This window comes from Apus apus, chromosome Z (genome assembly GCF_020740795.1).
Source record: "Apus apus isolate bApuApu2 chromosome Z, bApuApu2.pri.cur, whole genome shotgun sequence".
In the NCBI taxonomy this organism is placed as follows: Eukaryota; Metazoa; Chordata; class Aves; order Apodiformes; family Apodidae; genus Apus; species Apus apus.
The window spans coordinates 27765098-27788020 of NC_067312.1; the positions used below are offsets into that span (position 1 = coordinate 27765098).

The 22923-nt window shown below is 41.8% G+C and overlaps 1 protein-coding gene across 1 annotated transcript in view; it reads right to left on the minus strand.

Annotated features, from left to right (window-relative positions):
• Positions 1 to 1524: 1524 nt before the first annotated feature.
• MAP1B (microtubule associated protein 1B) overlaps positions 1525 to 22923 on the minus strand; it is a 75587-nt gene continuing 54188 nt past the window's right edge. The window contains exons 4-7 of the mRNA XM_051642073.1: positions 16707 to 16847; positions 5285 to 11804; positions 2869 to 3107; positions 1525 to 2193 (exon numbers count right to left, since the gene is read on the minus strand). Of these exons, the coding sequence (XP_051498033.1) occupies positions 2038 to 2193; positions 2869 to 3107; positions 5285 to 11804; positions 16707 to 16838 (7047 nt within the window). The 5' untranslated portion in view covers positions 16839 to 16847 and the 3' untranslated portion in view covers positions 1525 to 2037. The remainder of the gene's footprint in view (positions 2194 to 2868; positions 3108 to 5284; positions 11805 to 16706; positions 16848 to 22923) is intronic.

The following is a 22923-nucleotide window of genomic DNA, read 5'->3' on the forward strand; positions in this document are numbered from 1 at the left end:
AAAATTGAAATAAATTATAAGTAAAGAAAATAAAATGAGGTCACAGTTCAGTAAACTGTGAAACTTAATACCAACCATAATGGTGAATCATACAGACCAGCACATATCTCCATTCTGGAGGCCTTTACACCTTCTTTAAATTCAGATTTGCAAACCTACAATATAACACAATTTTTTTGATTGGGGTAAAATTTCTGAGACTAAAAAAATCCAAATTGTCTTAAATCACAGAATAGTGATGCTGTTCCTCTGCAAGCACACTAGTGAAGGAAAGGAAGGGGCAGAGAAAGAAGGGAAAGAAAGAGTAAAAGAAGAGGCAAGGAAAGGAAGAGAAAAGAAAGAAGAAAGGAAGAAGAAAAGAAGAGGAAATTATGGCAGGGCAGGGGACTTACTTTAGCTTATTGCTTATTCTATCTTTTTTGAAGATCTTGTGAGGGTTGAGAAAGTAGGTTACACTCTTGTCTTAGGCAATCAACTTTTCAAATCCCATTTTCTGACATCATCAATAGATTAATTTTATCACCAGGATGCCCTTCCACCTCCCACCTCCCCAAAAGGTATTGGCAGTTGACTATTTTCACTAAATTTTACCTCAATATCCATTTTCACTAGAACCTTAAACAACATTATTTAGTTATTTTACAAAATTACTAAAAAAATTGCCTTCACCTGAAAAATTTTTCTCTGCATGTTCCTGTAAATGAAAACGTTTGTTAAAAATTCATCTATTAAAAGTTTATGCAATATTAAAAAAAAGGTTTCTATACATTTATTCCCATATTCACTCTTAAATTAAACAAAAAAAAATAAGGTAAGACAAAGGAAGGCTGAATACTGTACAGGCTCACAGGTAACCTTTTTATCGTTCTGAATGTTTCACTAAGTTTTGTAACTCTGATACTGGACACCACTTCAATCTTGTTTCCACAGTACAAAAGAAACTTTCAAGAAAATGCTCATCTTGCCTTGTTGAGCTGTCGAGGTGCATCAATGAAGTGTTCACATAGCTCACACACGTAATTCATAGCACCAAGCTGTTTGACCAGTCAGATAGGTTTCTAGTACCACGCTTGCACACTCACACTTCTATACTGGTGTAACTATGATCCTACACAGATGTTTTATAAATTTGCTGTCTCAACATTAAAAAATAAGTGCATCAAGTTTCTTTGTACATTCACATCACTTTCTAAGGCAAATTGTCTACTGAGTGTACTCCCAACCGCTTTGGTATTTTGCTTCAGTTAATTGACAGTGGACATGGGTGTTCAAGCATGTAGACTGGTCAGTTCTGGCTGGAATGGGTGGACTTTCACTGGGAGCATGCCTTAGACCAACAATTCTGCATGTTGAAAGAAAGCTTTTAGACTTCTGGATGAGGTGCAGACTACGTGCATATTTGGCCTATGATTGTTATGGTATGTCAGTATGCAGAGTTCAAATTAAAGTGGAAAACTGCTGAAGAGCGCTTAGGTTGTACGTCCCTTCCTATTCCTAGCCACATTCTGTTTCTTTTTATTTTCAAGCTACCTTAATTCTGTATAAAAAAGTATCCCCTTGCGATAGCTTAGATTGTTAAAAGTTTAAAACTTTCTTTTCATGTGAGAGCATAAGCAGACTGCAGTAAGCAATACATCTATTGCCATGAGAGTAATGCACATCTAATTATTTATTAGTTTCTCCTCCTACCATTCTCTCTCTTTCTCTCTCTTTGTGTTTCTTTAGAGGGCAAATGCCTCTACCTGGTAGAAGTCAGTTGGGGCTGCTAGTGCATGGTTTCCAAACGTTCAGCGGAGATGAAACTGGATCTATATTTTCGCAGTAATTTGAACCCTACTATGGGAAATCTGTTAATTCCCTTAGCAATCAGCAAAGACTGAAAAATATTAGTGACTTGCATCACCATGACACAGCATAGCATTTGGCAGGTATATAGTTCAGCAGTTGAAATAGATGGGTTGAATTTTTAGAAAAGGTGTTTTCAAACTGAAGAATTTCTGGAAACAAAGTTTAATCTTGTGGTGCGTGGTCTCGCTCTTACAACTCAATCTTGCATGCAGGAAAAGATTCATCTTGCATAACAACAGTGCTGCTGCTTGCCAAAACCATGATGTTGAGGTCCTGTTGTTTCTCATGGGTCTCTTGGTACCATTCCCTCATCACTTCTGAGTCATGGGTTGGGATCAAAGTCACCTGCAATACAAAACACAAGAAGTCCTGAAGAATGGACAATAGAAACAGCTGATAAGAAAAATGCCAATGTAGAAACCCCATCCAACAAGTATGTTTCCCTTTTGGAAAGACTGGGTCTTTATGCAGTAAGTACTTGAATAGGATGGATAAAAGGAAATATATAATGTGTAGGTAAAACAAAATTACTGCAAAGAAGTAGTTTATCAAAATAAAACCTTGGTTTTTTAAGGTGCTGAAATGCACTGACAGCTCTTCAGATTGTGACCAAATACTTTGTTTACTTAGTGATCATGATGGAAAAGCACATGAAGTTTCCATGTGCACATGATTATCATATATCCCATGAAACCTTCACTATTCTTTCCTAGTTACAAACTACAACATTCCTAAACTTGGATCATTTATAGTATTGTATTAAGATGAAACAGCCAAATGACCCTGTAAACCAGCTCCCAACTGTTTTATTCACCAGGGACAGGTCAGAAGGTCCAGAAATGGGAGGACTAGCTAAGTGCAGTGCAGCTCTGTGCTTCACTCAGGTGTCTTTTCACATCATCAGGGAAATGCGGTGCCCAGTCTGGGCGGCCCATTCCTAGGCAGCTGCCGTTGCAGTCCAGAGGCACTCTGGTTCCCAGAGGGTAAATTTCCAGGTAGAGACACTAATGAAGAGCCTACCTGCATGTTACTCTCCCACTGTGCCTTGCCCTCCAGCAGGGAGTCCAGAACAGCCCTGCTTGGCTCCTCAGCTGCAGAATCATTCCCGCTCACCACATAATAGGATGACCGCACCCTCTTGAAAAACTCAACATCAACATTTTTGCTGTTGCTGTGGTTGGGAATGTACACCAGATCCAAATACACTGGAGGTCCTGGAGGCACTGCTGTAGATTTTGCCACTTTAGTATTCCCAGGTCCTTTGGAAATCAAACAACAAACAGAAGGTATCACAGACTGGTTAAAACCATGAATTTATCAATCACTGTTATAACCACTGAGAAGAGATGTGTCCAATTATGGCATTACCATCCTACATCTAATTATATATTCCAGCTTTGTTGTATCTGAGTTACAATTGTAATGGGAGGAAAAACCTGAATAACTGTAACTATATAATACAATAAAAACTCACTACCACAGAAGCAACAATTGACTGAACCTTTCCCAGTAACATACTACTGTTGTCTGGCAACTACCATGCAAGGCTGTGATAAACTAATTGTCATTCAATAAATGGTGTTACTACTTTCCAAGTGAATAAGCACAGCTTTTTTGAAAGTCTCAAGTATGCATGATTATAAAAACAAAGGTCACACAGGAAGCACTGCAGTTTTGAAGAAGTCCTGAGACATGGGGTATCAGCACACAGCAAGAGATGGTAGCTGTTGATATGCTTAGTTTGCCTTACAGGTGCATCAGCAAGATACTGTATGTGAACAGAAAGAGGAATGAATAAGAGATTGGGAGGACAGAGAGACTTCTAAAGCAATTACTTCAGGGAACTGGGAACAAGTGTTTGTTTGCCTGCTGGACCCTTATTTGCATACACAATTTAGCCACTTGTCACAAAAAGCAGGGGAATCAGGCTTTTACTGCTGTACATCGTCTAATACTTCTTTTAAGTATTAAGAAAGTACTAAGTACTTGCTTAAATAAAAAGGAATTTCAAAGTTTAAACAGTCACATCATAAATGCTATCCAAGAAAGGCAGCTTTTCCTATGCGTTGGATCATGGTATGAACGGTATGAACTGATAATCAGGATTCAACCAGTAATTGTATCCAGATGATCACCATTTATGTTCTATTAGCCTTTCCATGTTGTTTCATAGGATTAAGTTTGGTAAACAATTATCTGAGCAGTGCTGTGTATTTAGGGCCATATTCTGTAAGGCCAGCAAAGTCCATTACAGTTGCTGAGCATGTACTGCCATTCATCATAGGGCAATATGCAAAACAAGCATCACAATGCGGTAAGTTTTCCTGAACTAGAGAGTTTTTAGTATTGGTTATGTTACGAAAGATTTTATCATCTTTTATAATGAGAAATCTGTGATACATCTTCCTGCATTGTGGGTACAACACTGGATAAAATATTAGCTGTTACATTTTACACTTAAATGTCATTATCAAATAGAGCCTTGGTCTGCTATAAAGAATCTCATATAGAGCTAAAGTGCTGGAGAAATGTACAGCACAAGTAACTACACTGCTGCTTTGAAATGCACCTACTAACAGAGACATGAGAATGATAGTGTAAGAAAGGAACAGTGGAACACTTAAAAAGGAGAAGCTAAAGGCAGGTGAATGCTGGTTTGTTTGTACTGAATTCTAGACCTGCTCCTTGTAAAAAGGCTTCAAGCAGAACTGGCTCTCAGTCCTGACAACAGCAAAATCAAAGTATCCCCCAAACAATCCCTAACAAGATCTGCCAGAAAAAAACGGATTTGCACAATGCCTCCTTCAGTAATCTAATTCATATTTTATTACTACTTATGATACACAACAGTAATTCAAAATTACATTAACTTTCTGTATGTTTACTCATCACTGATGGCATAAGACTTTAACTGGGTTATGTGATGTACATGCTTAGTTCACTGACAGTGCTTCTACTACTGTTAAATTTTTTTTTAAATACTCCTTTTAAAATTAAGCCAGCAAAAAGAGCATCCAATGGTTGATGGTACCTTTGCCTCCCACAATATCGAATTGCATTAATATTAACAGAATTGTGCCTGCTTGTTTCTTAAAATGAATAAAGTGGTTTGCTTTGCTGCTGATTTCACTTCAACAACAAAAGTGGTGCTTTTTAATCTATTGGTTGGTTAACAGTTTAGACAGCTAGTGTTAAGTTTTTTGTATTTCATGTACTCTCTGAGCAAGTTGACACATCAAGTTTCTCAGATTACAAAAGCTAATTTAGTGAATTTCATGCATTTAAATATGGCCTTTATACAGTGGATTTATATTTAAAACCTGGTCTTAATTTGGGGATCTGCTACAAACCATGTTTTTGTATAATATAAAGGCAAACCACTCGCACTGCAACAACTAAAAAATCTTAACAGTAGGGAACTGCTATCTGTCTTTACCTGTGCTTGCAGTCTTTGCTGACTTGGATGTTGTTGTATTTGCTGCATTTTTGGTGTCCTTATCTTTCTCTTCCACTCGAGACTTTACTTCTGGATTAGAGATATTTTTGGTTGCCTTCTCCACAGACTCCTTCTTTTTTGGAGAAGCTGTTTTGGAAATTTTGTCAAAAGATTCTTTTATAGCTGGCTTTGGTGAAGCCACTTGTTTTGATTTACCATCACTTTTTTTAACAGGAGACGATGACTTGGTTTTAGTACCCTGCTTTTTTGTCTTTGTCTTTTCTTTGAGGTCCTTCTTCAAAGGTTTACCCAAATTCTGATCAACAGGCAGAGCCTCTGGATCAACCATGGAAACATCAGGGTGCCTAGGGGACGGACTGCGATCCTGCATCGGGACAGGCGGCGGGTCGATGTGTTTGTACGTAATTGTCTTGTCCGTTGGAATGGTTTCTGATTCATCTTCCGAGTCAATGTTAGCATCTGCAGTGATGGAAGGACATTCCTCAGTCTCAGGGGGAACATCCGAATCAGTCTGAGATGGGGCAGACTCACTCACGGATGTGGGAGGGGTTTCATCACACTGCCGCCCTTGCTGCTTTCCCCCGGCAGGTGGCTGGGCTCCCCCCGACTGCGTTAATGGCTTCTCTTGATCTTGAGACTGATCTTCACTTGCAAACCACTCAAGGGGGTTTGGGTTGATAAATGAAGGTGAAAGTTCAGTTTTGGGATGCTTATATTCACAAGAGGACACAAGGCATAAGTCAACATCTTGACGGGATTCTGATAATGACTTTCCTGGAGTGAAATGTGCACTTGCTTCATAGGAATAGCTAGTAGCTTCAGGTGACCCACTGGCTCTCCCAGTTGTCTCAAATGAGTAATCTGTGGCTTCAGGTGAGCTGGAGGCTTTCCCAGTTGTCTCATAGGAGTAAGTCATGGCCTCTGGTGACCTGGTGGTTCTCCCAGTTGCCTCATAGCAGTAGCTAATGGCTTCTGATAACTTAGTGGTTTTCCCTGTTGTCTCATAGGAGTAATTAACAGTATCGGGTGATCTGGTAGTTTTCCCACTTCTCTCACCGGAATAATCTGTGTCCCCGGGTGACCTAGTGTTTTTGCCAGTTGTCTCACAGGAATAATCCATGGCCCCTGGTGACTGGATGGCCTTCCCTGTCTTCTCATAAGAATAATCTGTGGCCTCAGATGACCTCATATTTTTTCCAATTATCTCATAGGAATAATCTGTGGCCCCACATGACCTGGTAGTTTTCCTGGTTGTCTCATAGGAATAATCTGTGGCCTGAGGTGATCTAGTAGATTTCCCAACTGCCTCAAAGGAGTAGCTAATTTCCTCTGGTGACCTAGTAGTTTTCTCTGTGACCTCATAAGAATAACTAAGTTCTTCTGGTGATCTGCTGCTTTTCTCTGAATCATCTCTTTCTGGGCTGAGTAAAGGTTCTGGGCTGTGCTTTGTTAGGGGTCCCTGGTAACCAAATGCTCTGACAGAAGACACCTGCAGTGACAACGAAGGTGTATGACTAGCTGACACTGCTTCTGGGACTGCAGGAGGTGAATCTGGAAAACTAGGAGAGTATAGAGGAGAAGATTCCCTTGGAGTTAATGGAGATAGGTCAGACTTTGGTGACAGCTTTTCTCCTAGGCTCTGCACCTTTTCTGAGGTAAAAGAAGAATGTAGTGACATATCTCTGGGTGGAACAGCACCTGAAAAAGTTTCCTCTGGCAGTGGTGAAGTTACCTGAGAAGGTGTATGAGCTGAAGAAGTTGAGGATGAAGCTTCAATTTGAGAAACTGAAATAATTTCTGAAATATCTTTCTCCTGAGAGTAAGATGACTGCTCTACAGGGGAAATCTTCTGTGCAAAAGTAGGCTCCTGTATATCTGAAGGGCTATAATCTACTTCTGTTGGTCCATTTTCAGATATATGGTGTATACTAGTGCCTACTGTAGGATATTCTGGAGATTGCCTACTGAAGTCTATTGCTAATGACTGCTCAGGGGACTCCTGACCAAATCCTACTGACATAGTTGACTGCTCAGGAGATCTGTGATCATGCACCAGTGTTCTTGCTTTTGCAGTTTTAGGGGAGAAATCTGGTGGAGAAATTGACATGGGTCTTGGGCACTCTTCCTTAGATGGAGACATGTCTGTTTCCTGAAAAGTTGTTGGTGTTTGCACAACTGACACTGAAAGAGAATCATCAACTTCAGTAGAATGGGGGGATCCAACCTCAGCATGCAAAGAAGGAGATACATCATCAGTAGTTGGTTCTGGAAATGAACTAGTCGCAACAGATGCTGTAGAGACAGAAGCCACTCCTTCTATATGGGAATAGGTGTCTTCTGCTACAACCTCATCAACAGGAGTTGCAGACTTGTCTGAAACAGTGCCTTCAGAAATGGACATTTTGGTATCTTCTTTTAAAGAAGGGAACTGGCTGATATCTATTTGAGTAGGTGAGAGGTCACCTGCTAATTTCCGCTCATCCAAGACCAGTGAAGACTGGGAGCTGCTGGGTTCTGTGTCCTCCATTTTTCTTTCAAGGCTGAAGCCTTCCTTCATTACCATAAACTCCATACTTTTTTCATCTTGTTTTTCTTGGAAAAGGCCCACTGAGCTGGCTTCAGAAGCTGGACTCATCTGAACTGGTGATTTTTCTTTTTCAGGCTTCACCTCAGAAGGACTTCTGTAATCTCTGGTGGAAGATGTTAAATCAGCACTCAAAAATGTATCATAAGTCATCTCTGAACCTATCAGTGGTGGACTCCGTAGAGGTGAGAGAACCTTTTCAATAGGAGATTCGGAATCTGGCACAGGCTCATCCATAGGGCTTATTCTGGGTTTTGCAGAGTCATCTTTGACTTCACTGATTTCAAAGCTAATGGGAGCTTCTGTTGACTTTTCACTGGTTTCAGAGGGAAGCTGACTGGACTTTTCATCAGTGGGAGACTGATAATAGGGTGTGTGGCCAGCACTACCAGCAGCAGACTGTAAGGGAGATGCTACTTCTAATGTTTTATCTTCAGGGCTTGCACAGTGCTCTTCAGCAACTTCTTGACGTACTTCAGACAACTTAGCAATGGGAACAGGCTCAGACGAGACTTTGATCTCATTGGGAGTGAGTGAAAAGTTCACACTACGTTCGCTCAGTGGTGTTTTGGCAACAGGTGATGGAGGGGACAAACTGTCAGATGGACTCCTGGCTGGACTATGTTTTCCACCAACACGTTCTTGATAGGGTTCTTTGATTTCTAATTTGGCAGTGCCTTGGATTTCACTTTCTCTTTGCCGGTACACATCTTGGAATGCAGATTTGCAGAATTTGTCTTCCTCTAATGATGAAGGTGGTGAGATGGTGGAAGCTGAGGCATTATAGTCTTTACCTTCTGTGGCTTCTGTTTTGGATCCTTCAGATAATCCATTAAAAGCATCTGGAAGTGGTGAAAGTTTAGGTCTGCCAAATTCTTGAGAGTACAGTGAGGTCTCATACTTGGTAATGTTCACATACTCCTGAGAGGGTGACTCACTTTCCTCATTGTTGGTTTCATCACTCATGACATCCCGGGGTGTTGACATTTCATCCATTGGAGTTGGTTCACTGGATATTTCGATGGTAGATTGGGTGTAACATGAAGTCGCAGTGAATTCCTCAGGCTGATCCTCCCTATTTTCTTCATCAGAAACAGTGGCTTCACTTTCTGAACCACCAGGTAATGTCTCATCATGGATAGAAGACGCTGGCTCAACTGCTGGAGACTGAGGTTCTGAGCATTTTGTTGGTGTAATTATGAGTAGGCCATATTTATCTTCAACTTCACCAGCTTCTGTAGCTTTGTCTACCACAGCCATCACATAATCTTCAGCTTCTATTCTTTCTGTTTCCTCTTCATCTCTGCTGTCTTCTGCCTTGTCTTCCTCCTCTTCTTCAGTCTCTTCAGTTTCTGCTTTTTCTACTGCTTCTTCTCTGTCTTCCTCAGCCCGCTCATCTGATGCCTCGTAATCTGCCTTTTCAATATATTTGTCATCTTTAATGCTAGCATCTGCTTCAGCCATTATTTTTAAGCTCTCTTCGATTTTTCTTGCTTTCTCCATATATGGTTTTGTGGTCTCCAGTGGTGTCTTTTCTTCTTCATCTTCACCTTGTTCTTCAGCTTCTTCTGTTTCTGCCTTTTCCTCATAATCTCCTGCTTCAGATGATTCTTCCAAGCCAGTTCCCTCATCTTCAAACTTTTCATTGTCATCAACCCTGTGCTTTTCCACAGGTTCCAATTCTTCAGGTGTTTGTTCACACTCACCCTCAGCCTCTGTGGTAGTTATGCCTTCATCAGAGGATTCAGCAGGTCCTTCATTATCTAATTTTTCTTTTTGTACTTCAAATACCTCTTTTTGTACTGTGCTAGTGAGTTTCAGTTCATCCTCTATAAGTGCAACTTGAGGTTTTGTTTCTTTTATTTTTTCTACTTCTTCAGCTTTTAATTCCTCAAAGTCCTTTGTTAAATCCTCTGGTGAGGACATAAGGGATCTCTCTGCCTCAAGTTCCTTTCCACTGCCTGTAATTTCTGCAGCTGCTACAGTTGTGGCAGCAACTCCAACTGCTGCAAGGGCAGCTTGTGCTCCACTGACTTTGATCTCCTTCTTCACAGTCTTAACTTTTCCTTTTTCCTTTGGCTTTCCAGAAGATACTGCTTCTTTTTTAGCTGGTTCCTCCTTCTTCTGTGTTTTAGGCTTTGCTGCTGGCTTTTTGACTTCATTCAAAGGAGTAGCTGTCTTCTTTGTTTCTTTAGGAACCTTTTTGATGTCTTTTTTGGCTTCTTTTTCTTCCTTCTTAATTTCTTTCTTCTCTTCTTTTTTCACCTCTTTTTTAAGTTCCTTTGGTGAAGCTTCTTTCTTTACTTCCTTCTTAATTTCCTTCTTCTCTTCCTTTTTCACTTCTTTTTTAACTTCTTTCTTTATCTCTTCTTTTTTTGTTTTTTCTTCTTTTTTGATGGGTGTTTTCTCTTCTTTTTTGATTGATGTTTTCTCCTCTTTTTTAGAAACCTCCTTCTTTGGTTTTTCTTTTTCCTCTTTCTTTTCTTCAGGTTTGGCTTTCACTTCCTTTTTCACTGGCTTCTCCTTTGACACTTTTGGTTTTACATCTGTGCCTTGTTTTTCAGGAGTTTCAGATTTTACTAATTGTTCTTCTTTACTTGTTATGTCTTTTTCTGCCACTATAGGTTTGGTCTCCACTTTCGCTGGTTTATCTTTTTTAACTGGAACTTTTTCTTTGCTTTCCAACTTCTGAGTTTTTTCTGATGCTGGACTAGGCTTTGCAGGCTCTGGTGTTTCTTCTTTAGATTCTTTTCTGACAGGCTTGCTCGGTGGTGTCTTTGCAATAGGCTTGAGACTCTCCTTGCTGTCTGCGCGTTGCTTCAATTTTGTTTGTTTCACAGCTGGGCTAGCAATGTTTTCTGTTAGGTCTTTTTGTGTAACCATTGGTTGTTTAAGGAAGTCTAAGTGTTTGAGCTTTTCTAGTCCTTCTAGAATATTATATTGGGTGCTGTTTCCAGGAAAGAGAACTCGGATTATTTTTTCTGCAGGGTTAGCTGGATGCCACACAATCAGGGAGGAGACTGAGGTGAAGTAGGACAACGGAATGTCTAGTTCTTGACCATTTGGCAGCAGGAATTCAGCTTTGTCTTTGTTAGTACCACTCCACTGCTGCATGAAATAGTGCATCTCTTTGCTATTTTTGACAGGATTAAGCACATACATCTCAAGCTTTCCAACTCCCATTTTCTGAAATAAAATGATGGGGTCAATGGTATTTCCCAAATTTCTGAAAAGAGGTTCTGGTTTCATGGACAATTTATTTAAATATTGGAGAGTAAAACAAGCTTCTTCCACACTCCTTTTTACTCTAAAGCTCGGATCCAGATTCTTCAGGTTCTCAGGAACATTAAGGAATACAACTCCTAAATCAGGGGAGATCAGATTTTTCATCCAGTCACTGTTGGTAGTAGATCCTTGGGACTGTTCCTCTTCTAGTTCAGCTATCTTTCGCTGAAGCATGCTATTGATTCCTGGCAGGTTGTCATCTCCAATGTGAGTGAGCAGAATGGAATCTACCCTGTCCAAGTGCCGGATAAGTTTCCAAAAGCAAGATTTTCTTTCAGATCCGCCATTGATAAGCATGTTGAATCCATTCACTGCAAATAATGCAGAGTCCCCTCTTCCCCCGGGGAAAATATAACAGCAGGGTTTGGAGAGTTTCAAGAAGCCTCCTGAGGTTGGAGGTTCTAAAATGTCAAAGGGTGATGGCACTTCTACAGATTCTGACAGATATTCTGTGAATTCAGACAGTCCTTCCATCTCTGGCAATATGGAAGCTGAGTTGAGTTTAATGTTAATGAAGTCTTGGAGGTTGTGTCTGTCAAGATTGGAATTTTTCCAGTCGCCTTCCTCAGGGCAGAAAAGAGTTAGGCTGGCTTTGTTGGCAGGGTGTGTGGTGCTTAACAATTCACCAATCTAGGGTTGTAAAACAAAAAAAAACAAGAAAATGCATGTAAATTCATTTTTAAATTACACTTAATGTCAGAACATAGTATCTCCTGATCAGATAGATACAATCTTTTTTATTCATTTCTGCATTGGTGAGTACCCACCTAGAAAACAAATGAACCTGTTACCACAATTAGTTTATTACTGTATTGTTTTAAATACAAAGAAGGACCTTATTCCTGGTCACCACTGCCCAAAGAAAAACAGTACCCCAAGGTTTCCCCTTCCCTCCTCCACCCTTTACAGGAGGAGGCAACAAGCTTTTATATGGAGGGGGTATGAGCACTATAAGGCTAATGCTGCCAGAGCTGCCACTATCTCTGACATTGGTTCATGAATCTCCCTGCTGCCTCAGCTCATCCAGAAGAGCCAGCCCAACATCTAAGGGACACAGCACATCCCCTTAACAGGCAGAGAATAACTGCAACCCAGAGGAGGCCAGTGTCCTCCAGGGGCAGCTGCCTTCTTCACCCCTTCTCTCAGGGGATATACTCCACCACACCATTGTTACTCCAGTTCTTTCTGCAGACTGGCTCCTGAAAAGCCAGTGTCACTCCCAGATTAGCACAACTGACTGCAGGGATGTTTTCCACAACACTAAGAAATCAGTTGTTTATTCAGAAATGCAAAGAGCTACAAGTTTTTAATTTCTGAGACTATGAGGTACAGGGATAAAGAGGAAAAAAAAAAAGTGTTAGGGTTAAAAATGCAGATATGCTAAAGCTGAATTATTTGAAAGTCTTGGACCACGAACTGAATCAGCAGGAAAAATTAATATAAAAAAATTAGTGTCATTTGATTGTAGTAGATCTTTTTGGGTCTCCATGTGTGTATGTCTCCCTTTCTTTGTGTTACATAGTTTATTTCCAGCATTTACCAAAAATAAAACTCAGCAAAGAGGAAGTGGCTGTTAACCAAAAAAAATAATCCAACTGATACATAAATAAAGCAAAAAATAAATATGTTCTGTCTTCATTTGTCAGCCTTACTTAGCATCCAAACCAGATGACAAGAGTATAAATAAATCTCACTCATACGTCAGACATGGCTTTGTCTGAAAAGGAACAAACAAAAAAACCCAAAAAAAACCCAAAACAAAACAAAAGGCTGAAAAAGATGAAAAATAAGGAAAACAGAAGAACCATTCCTGTTGTTTATTGCAGAAATAGAAAAAGAGGGGCAGTGCAGAGCACAGCTCTGAAATGGATTTAGGATCTCAACTGTACTCCTTATACTGTGTCTCTGGTCAAGGCTGAAAATAGATCATTAGGATGAGACAAAAGTTGTGAAAGATAACTTATTTTGGATTAATTAATTGAAGTCTGTTGCACACAGAAGGAGATAAGTATATACTGTTTCTCATGTAGGCCCAATTTTCTGGTTAGATAAACAGTTCCACTGCTTACACTATTTGATAATACAAAGACAGGTTCTTCTCTGCTCCGGATTCAAAGTCACTCTGGAAGCAAAGAAATGTATCTGTGAACCTGATCATCTTTTCAGGCACTGAAAGATGTCTCTTGAGGAATCCTTAAGTTTCAAAGGCGTCACCCCTGGTGAAGGCAAACAGCAAGTTGACTGCTCAGAGAAAACATTAAATTGTTTCCTGCCCTGGGTCACAATGGTAAAAAGAAAGGTAGCTGTTATTGCAGAGGCAGGGGAATGGGACAACTTCAGTCTTTTGGCATGAGAGAAGCTGAAAACACCACTTCTAGGCATTGCGTGCAGGGAGTTCTGCAGGCTAGACAGAGGTTTTGGAATTAGATTTCTTAAGAGTATCCTCCAAAGGTTATTTACTTATTTGTAAGACCATACAATGATGGTCTGACACGAATCTGAAGGTGCACAAGTCCATGCTCCCTGATAAGATACATCCATGGGACCTGAAGGAACTGGCAGATAAAGTTGCTAAACCACCGCCATATTTGAGAAGTTGTAGCAGTCTGGTGACTGGAAAAGGGGAAACAAAACCCTCACTTTTAAAAAGAGAAAAAAAGGAAGACCCAGGGAACCACAGCCCAGTCAGTCTCACCTCTGTGTCCTGCAAGATCATGGAGCAGAAGATCCTCCTGGAAACTAAACTAAGGCACATATATTCTTGTTTCTAAATTAGAGACACATGGACTTGACAGATGGCCCACTTGGTGGATAAGGAATTGGCTGGATGATGACATTAAAAGGGTTGCTGTCAATGGCTCAATGTCCAAGTGGAGACCAGTGACGAGTTGCATTCCTCAGGGGTCGGTATTTGGACAGGCACTGTTTAACATCTTTGTCAGTGACAGGGACAGTGGGATGAAGTGCATCCTCAGCAAGTTTGCTGATGACACCAAGCTGTGTGGGCAGCATGGTGGACCAAAGGGGTGCCAACCAGAGGGACCAACACAGGCTTGAGAGAAGGGCCCATGCAAATTGCATAAAGTTCAACAAGGCCAAGTGCAAGGTTCTGCATTTGGGTCGGAGCAATCCTGAGCACAAATACAGGCTGGGCAGAGAATGGATTGAGAACAGCCCTGAGGTGAAGGACTAGGGCGTGTTGGTAGATGAGAATCTTAACATGAGCCAGCCATGCGTGCTTGCAGTGCAGAAAGCCAGCCTGGCCAGCAGGTCACAGGAGGATTGATTCTGCCCCTCTGCTCCACTGTCCTGGAGTACTGTGCTCAGTTCTGGAGTTCCCAACACAAGAAGGACACAGAGAGGAGACGGTCCAGAGGAGGGACACAAAGACAATCAGAGGGCTGAAGCACCTCTGCTATGAAGACAGGCTGAGATAGTTGGGGTTGTTCAGCCTGGAGAAGAGAAGGCTCTGGGCAGACCTTATAGAGGCCTTCCATACCTGAAAGGGGGCCTACAGGAAAGCTGGGGAGGGGCTTTTTATGAGGGCTTGTAGTGCTAGAAAAAGTTTAAAACTGGAAGAGGGTAGATTTCGATTAGATATTACAGAGAAATTCCTTACTGTGGGAGTGTTGAGACTGGAACAGGTTGCTCAGAGAAGCTGTGGATGCTTCCCCCTGAAGAGTCCAAGAACAGGTTGGATGGGGCTTTGAGCAACTTGGTCTAGTGGGAGGTGTCCCTGCTCATGGCAGGGGGGTTGGAACTAGATGATCTTTAAAGTTCCTTCCAACCCATTCTATGATTCCAAGGTCCTATGACCATAGTTCAGGATTGGTCCAGTGAAGCGAAAATGGGTAGAGGCCAGAAACACCAATTCCACACAGTGCTCATCAAAGTGTACATGCTTATAAAATTATAGAATCATTTAGGTTGGACCCTTAAGATCACCGAATCCAACTGCAAACTTAACACTACCAAGACAGCACAGAAATTCTTTCTTCTGATCACCACTTAGAAAGCCACTAACTGCTTTTATTTTAGCCCTTTTTTCTAAGTTTTTTTCCCAATTTGTAGATCACCTAAGAATTTCCCAGTTACAAGACCCTTTAAAAAACACCACATGCACAGACTGCAGTATGGCAAATGCAATCTTTGCTTTTGTGAAATCTTGTAGAAGCACTCAGAGGCCAAGGCTGCAGAAACAATAAGCTGGAAGCCAGCACTTTTGAAGAGCGTTGCTAGTTGCTGGCAAACCTGCTGCCAGCTGCAGAGATGAGCCAAGTGAGCCTTACTCACAGCCCACAGGAATATGCCCTGCTTGCCCACCACTGTGGAAATCCCTTGGTGGCTGTACCTCATAGCCAGCCACCACCCCCCTGCTTTCCCGCCAACAATCTGCTTACTGATTGTAATGGTAGAATTTGTCCCTAATTTTGCATGTAGTCATAAAGTAATTATTAGTTGCTAACTAGCCAGAGTTGCAAAGAGCTCGGGTTTGCAATTTCATAGAAAAGTAACTCTGTGAACTGCCAGTGAGTTTTAGGCGTCATGTGTGTTTCAGAGAACAGGAAGCCAGATCTTTCCCCAGCCCCAAAATCATGAACATCATATGAACAAAAAGGCTTTGCCAATAGATTAAATGGATAAAATGAGGTCATGATGGAACTCATGCAAACTTCTGCCTTTTCAGTGCTGAACTTTCACATCTCACTCCACCGACACGCTCCTAATTAATTTTGGAAACTAAATTCTTAGAGATGCAGCCATATAGTTTATTTAAATATATGCTTTACACAGCTGTCAAATTAAGTGTGACAGCTTGCTAACTAAGGGTCCGTGCCCTGTGGGGGCTTTCAGACACAGTACATTAAGCAAGACAGCAAATATCAAGTCCTAAACCAAACAGCATTAAATACTAGCATACTTAATATTTATATTTTCAGTATGTAAAAATGACAAGATTTACAGATTTCACTGGCCAGTTTTTAAACACTACTATAAAGAAGCCAAGCAGGTATCTGTTGCAACAAACTAAGAGCTATTCCACCAACAGTCTTACTTAACATCACCTGTTACTTAGCTGCCACCAGACAAGAACCCAGTGTCAAGTTCAATTTCACTGTATGTGCACCTTGGGTAGACAACCTGCATATTTTAGACACAGAGCTCTCTCTTTCCATTGTCAAAAGGTTCCTTGATTTTCTGTTTCTGGAAGTTACAACTCCCCAGATTAAATTCTAATTCTTTTGTTAAGCAATTTACATCAATATAATTTATATTATATATGCAATATAAACATAAAATATATTATACATATATAATAAATATATAATGTGAATATAATATAGAATGTATATATTATATATACATATATAAATTAAATAAATGTTTTGATAGAATGCCTATAAGAAAGAGTAAAGAGCATTGGCATCAGGCTGCTGGTTCTAATTCTAACTAGAAAGAGGGCCATTTTCGGTCCTTTAGAAACCTCTGCCATCACACGACAATGTATGGAAGACACTTATCTAAACACACCTCTTGGTCTGTGAAGATCTCAATGAAGTTCTGGAAGGAGAAGGACCCTGACTGAAGAATGAGTTCTCCTGTGTTTTCAAAACACTGTCCAGTTAGTACAAGGAGCTTGTGTCTTGCAGCATCTGTGATCATTAAGCGCACCTAGAGTGAGGGAGAGAAAAACACATCAATAATGGGAGTTACTATGTGTTTCTGTATTCCACTGAGAACATGCAGTTTACCTCTCCTAATTTAAAACATAATTTGCAACACAGTCTCCCAGGATTGTTGAAACATTATCAAGTTCCATTTACAAAAGACAATAAGAAAGGCACAAAAGGGAAAAAGGAGCGACAAGAAGGAACTACAGAAAAGGTCTGTTTAATAAATAAAACTAATGACAGGAGGAAAAGAGCAAAGAGAAAAACAGAATAAAATTTTAATGAAAAAATATTTTTTCCAATGAACAAACATATTACCGAATCACAGAATCACTGGAGTTGGAAGGGACCTCTAGAGAGGATTGCCTAAAGCGTGATTGCCTAGAGCACATTACACAGGACTGCATCCAGGCGGGTCTTGAACATCTCCAGAGAAGGAAACTAGACAACCACAACCCCCTGGCCAGCCTGTTGCAGTGCTTTGTCACCCTCACCATAAAGAAGTTTTCCCTCATGTTCCATAGAATCATGGAATGATTAAGACTGAAAGGGACCTTAAAGATCATCAACTTCCAACCTCCCTGCCACAAGCACGGACATCTCACACTAGATGAGGCTGCACAAAGCCTCATCCAACCTGCCCTTGAACACCTCCAGGGAGGGGCCATCAACAACCTCCCTGGGCAACCTATTCCAGTGCCTTACTACCCTCATGGTGAATAATTTCTTCCTGATGTCTAACCTAAATCTCCCTTCTTTCAGTTTAAAATCATTACCACATGTCTTACCACTGCCCTCTCTGATGAAAAGCCCCTCCCCAGCTTTCCTGTAGCCCCTTCAGGTACTGGAAGGCCACAGTAAGGTTTCCCCAGAGCCTTCTCTTCTCCTGGTTGAACAGCCCCAACTCCCTTGGCCTGTCTTCACAGCAGAGGTGCTCCAGCCCTTTGATCATCTTTGTGGCCCTACTCTGGACCCTCTCCAATGGCTCCGTGTCATCCCTGTGATGAGGGCTTCAGAGCTCTACACAGTGCTCCAGGTGGGGTCTCACCAGAGCAGAGCAGAGGGTCAGAATCCCCTCTCTGGCCCTGCTGGCCACACTTCTTCTGATGCAGCCCAGGATGTGTTTGGCTCTCTGGGCTCCAGCACACACTGGCAGCTCACGTCGAGCTTCTCATCTACTACCACCCCTAAGTCCTTTTCCTTGGGCCTGCTCTCCGGCCGTTCTCCCCCAAGCCTGTATTTGTGCCCACACAGGTGCAGGACCTTGCACTCGGCCTTGTTGAGCTTTGTGAGGTTGGCATTGACCCACCTCTCAAACCCATCAAGGTCTCTCTGGATGGCATCCCTTCCCTCTAGGATGCCAACCACACCACACAGCTTGGTGTCATCAGCAAACTTGCCGAGGATACACTCAATCTCACTGTCCATGTCTCCAGCAAAGGTGTTGAACAGCACTGGTCCCAGTACTGACCCCTGAGGGACACCACTTGTCACCTGCCTCCATTTGGACACTGAGCCATTGACCACAACTCTTTGGGTGTGGCCATCCAGCCAATTTCTTATCCACGGAGTGGTCCATTTGTCAAATCCATGTCCCCCCAGTTTGCAGACCACGATGTCATGTGGAACAGTGTCAAATGCCTTGCACAAATCCAGGTAGATGACATCAGTTGCTCTGCCATTATCCACCATCTCTGTAGCCTTGTCACAGAAGGTCACAAAGTGGTCAGGCATGACTTGCCCTTAGTGAAGCCATGTTGGCTGTCACCAATCACCTCCTTACTTTCCATGGGCCTTAGCAGATTTTCCAGGAGGATCTGTTCCATGGTCTTGCCAGGCACAGAAGTGAGACTGACTGGCCCGTAGGTCTCTGGGTCTTCCTTTTCCCCCTTTTTTAGAAATAGGGGCTGTGTTCCCCTTTTTCCAATTGGTGGGAACCTCACCAGGCCACCATGACCTCTCAGATACGATGGACATAGGCTTAGCAACTGCATCTGCCAGCCCCCTCAGGACCCTGGATGGACCTCATCAGGTCCCACAGACCTGTGCACCTTCAGGTTCTCTAGATGGTCACAAGCCTGTTCTTCGCCTACAGTGGGGGATGCTTCATTCTCCCAGTCCCTGCTTTCACCTGCTGTGGCCTTTGCAATGAGGCTGGAGCACTTGCCGGAGAAGACTGATGCAAAGAGGTCATTGAGAACCTCACTCTTCTCAATATCCTGCATAGCTAGGTCTCCTGTTTCCTTCAGCAGAGGGCCTACATTTTCCTTGGTTGTCCTTTTATCCCCAACATACTTACAGAAGCTTTTCTTACTCCTCTTTACATCCCTGGCAAGATTTAATTCCATATGGGATTTGGCTCTCCTCACCTGATCCCTAGCTGCTCGGACAACCTCTCTCTAGTCCTCCCAGGGTACCTGCCCTAGATTCCACCCCCTGTATGCTTCCTTCTGAAGGTTGAGCTCTTCTAGGAGCTGCTTGCTTATACACTCCAACCTCCTAGAGTTTTTACCTGCCTTTCTCTTAGTTGTGATGCATCGCTCTTGGGCCAGGAGAAGGTGATCCTTAAATATCAGCCAGCTCTTATGGGCCCCTCTTCCCTCCAGGATGTTATCCCATAAAGCTCTCTCAAGCAGATCCCTAAAGAGGCTGAAATCTGCCCTGCTGAAGTAAAGGGCAGTAACCTTACTGTGAGGCCTCCTTGCTTCCCTAAGGATCTTGAACTCTACCACTTCATGGTTGATACAACCAAGGCTGCAACCACACACTCTAGGAACCTCGTGGATTGTTTGTGCTTTGCAGAGTTGTCCCTCCAAAAGATATCAGGGTGTTTGAAGTCCATGAGTACCATGTCTTGTGAATGTGAAGCTGTCTTCCTGGTCAGGTGGCCTGTAGCACATCCCCACTGTAATGTCACCTATCCCTGCCTCCCCTTTAATCTTCACCCACAAACTCTCAGTCAGCTCCTCCTCCATCCCCAGGGAGAGCTCCATGCACTCCAGCTGGTCTTTGACACAGAGGGCAACACCCCCCACCTCATCTTCCCTGCCTTTCTTTCCTAAAGAGTCTATAACCCTCCATTCTGGTCTCCCTGATGCCAATAAGATCATAGCCTTGCAGACACGCACACATCTCCAGCTCCTCCTGTTTATTCCCCATGCTGTGTGCATTTGCATAGAGGCAGTTAGGCTGGGCCTCCAGTGAAGGTGTCTGAGTAGCTGGAGGATCTGGGATTTCATTATGGTGTACTCCAGGTACTCTGCTGACCTGTACCCCTTTTGCAGGTTCTGGGCATCTGTTACTGGTACCAGCATCACACTGAAATTGATTGATGTGAGATGAATGGAGGTTCTCTCTCCCCCCAGCCTTATCAGTTTAAAGCCCTCTTCACCACTTTGGCTAGTCTGTGTCTGAGGATGCTCTTCCCCTTTTCTGAGAGGTGGATCCCATCAGGCCCCAGCAGACCAGGTTTGTCAGAGCTGGTCCCATGATCCAGATACCAAACCCCAAATACAACTCTTGGTGAATTTTAATAGCATTTAATCAGGACCCTCTTCACAAACTCTGTCCCACATGCTAATGAGGGACAACTCCATGTGTCAGACTCAGTGTTTGGAAGGCTATTCTTCCTCAGAATACAGCATTACTTGTCATTCAGTTGTGAAAATGTCACTGAAAAGTAACAACCACAAATCACACACAGAAGTGGCATATTTAGATTGCTATTCTGCTGTAACCTGAACCATCTAGACGATTAAAGAACAATTCTGCTTCACCATAATCATAAACTTGAACTTCAAGCACTCAGATGCAGTCACATACACTATTTACATCTCATTATGTCACTATGGACATGAAAAGTTTCAAAAGTGTGCCAACCTTAGACCTTTTTCAATACACAGTAGTAAATTAAGTTGATGTGTGATGGCACAAATCAGCTTGCTACTGAGAAATAACCTTGTTCTGCAGTTTTAATAACTCCTAACTATTTTGAAGTAGCTCCTTGTTACTTTATTTGACCCTCATTACAGCTACTAATAACTTCCATTTCCTCCCCAGGGGGAGATTTACTTGCATGCTAAGAGAAACCCATATATTCAGTATACTTCTATTGGCTAAATTCAACTTAAATTTAAGAACAAAACTAAACAAAAACTGTGTAAGATTCTGCACTTTTGACTACATTTTTTGTAATCACTTTCAAAATCTTGTCCAACACTGAAAAATTAATTCAACCTATGGTAAAGTATGGATATTATGTGTACTAATCCCTCTGTTCAACGAAGAATTAAGCCAGAATAGTGATTCCTGAACAAGGCTGTCCACATACTCAACTAAATGAGCAGAGTCCATCTGGTACAACTCCACATGATATTGCATGCAAGCTTCATCTCCATGGAGATGATATAATCACTTCAGCTCTCCTAACAAGCTGTTCTTTCAAATTTTTATATTGCTTGTTAAGCAACATGTTGTTCTAAATAACTCCTGAACCAGGCTAAACCGGTACGGCTCAACCTGAACCTCTGTTGAACAACACACGTTTTCATTAGAGTAGAAAAGAGGCACTGAGGAGCGTGTATCTGAAAGAAGACCCCAACTCCAGCACATATTCATTGTTATTTTATTGAATAAGGGGCCCTGATACTGAACAGCAGAAAGTTCCTTTAATTAAATGCAGGACTAATGCTGGTCTGTTATTAATTAAACTAAATAAAGTCAGAAATATCCTTGCTAGATTTAGTGTATCTATTTCTATTTCAGACAAAAATACAGTTAAGTGCAGACAGCTGTCTGAAGTGTATGGCTGTATTTGTATTTCTATATTGTATCTTGCCTGTTTTAGCTGTATTAGAACTGTAAAAGAACTGGCTTCCCCTTCTATGTTTTCACTTGTTGCTGGCAGCAGTGTTGGGCAGTCTGCCAACTTATGTGTAAACTCACCAGGTTTTTCAACAGCAAAATTATATCCTGACTTGTTAATCACAGATATGCAACTGTCACATGATTCCCCTTCAACCTATTTTTTTAATTGATAATGAAATACATTCTACAGAACTAGCAAACACAAAAAAAGAGTAAATATATGCTTTCAGATTACAGAGCATAATGTATGATACACTTGGAAGACCTTGAAGAGACACATAAATTCCGTGTCTGGGTATAATGAAGGCTTCCTGAAGGACTACCAGAAATTCATCTCCTGATTTCAAGACCACTTCATTTCAGACAAAATACTGCAAGGTGATTATTCTGTTCAGCTTTACCCTTGGTTGAAGTCCCAGATTGTCTGAAGGAAGTAAAGAGGAGGAGGTTGTAGTCTCAGTCAAAACAGAAGTAAAGATGGAGTGTGAGCAGAGACAGGAGGGAGCATCAGCAGATCAGCAGTTTCCCAGATTTACAGTACAGTCACAGGAGGGTTAGAGCAACAGAGCGGGATATCCTTAAGAACGACAACATTGTTCATGGGCATTTCAGAACCTTGTTTCCTTTGGGAAACTACAGTCTCTCTCCCTTTAGGCCTCTCTTTCCTGGGAGGTATTTTGGCATTTGACAGAACATGACAGGAGCTTTAGGCAGAACTATGCTCAGATTGCCATCAGTATGGCTATTATCAGACAGATTAGTAGATTAGGAATTTTTTAAATAAAATTTTCCTTTGTTTTTCCTGAACAGATAGATTCACATTCCTCTTCTGGTGAAGTAAGAGCTCCATGGTATGTCACAGTCTCCCCACATGCAACCTGGCAATCTCTTGATAGCTGAAACTGTTTTCTACTTGCCATAATGGGCAGAACCTGTCTAGCCAACCTCTGATTCAATTATCCTACCTCTTTCTTACTGTCTTTTTCTGGTTTATGTCCATCTTGCACACCAAACCAAGGTAAATCTCAGTTTGTAACTTCTGGTTGTAACCAGTTTGGCAAGATGAAGGTGAGAAATTATTGCCTCTCAGTCTACCAAGAGGGAATTAACCTAGCCAAACACCTTCCAGAGCCAAAGAAATAAAGCTAGGGTTCAGAAATAAAGCCAGGGTTCAGAAGTCATTAGTGGGCCTCAGACAGTGTTCTTCCATG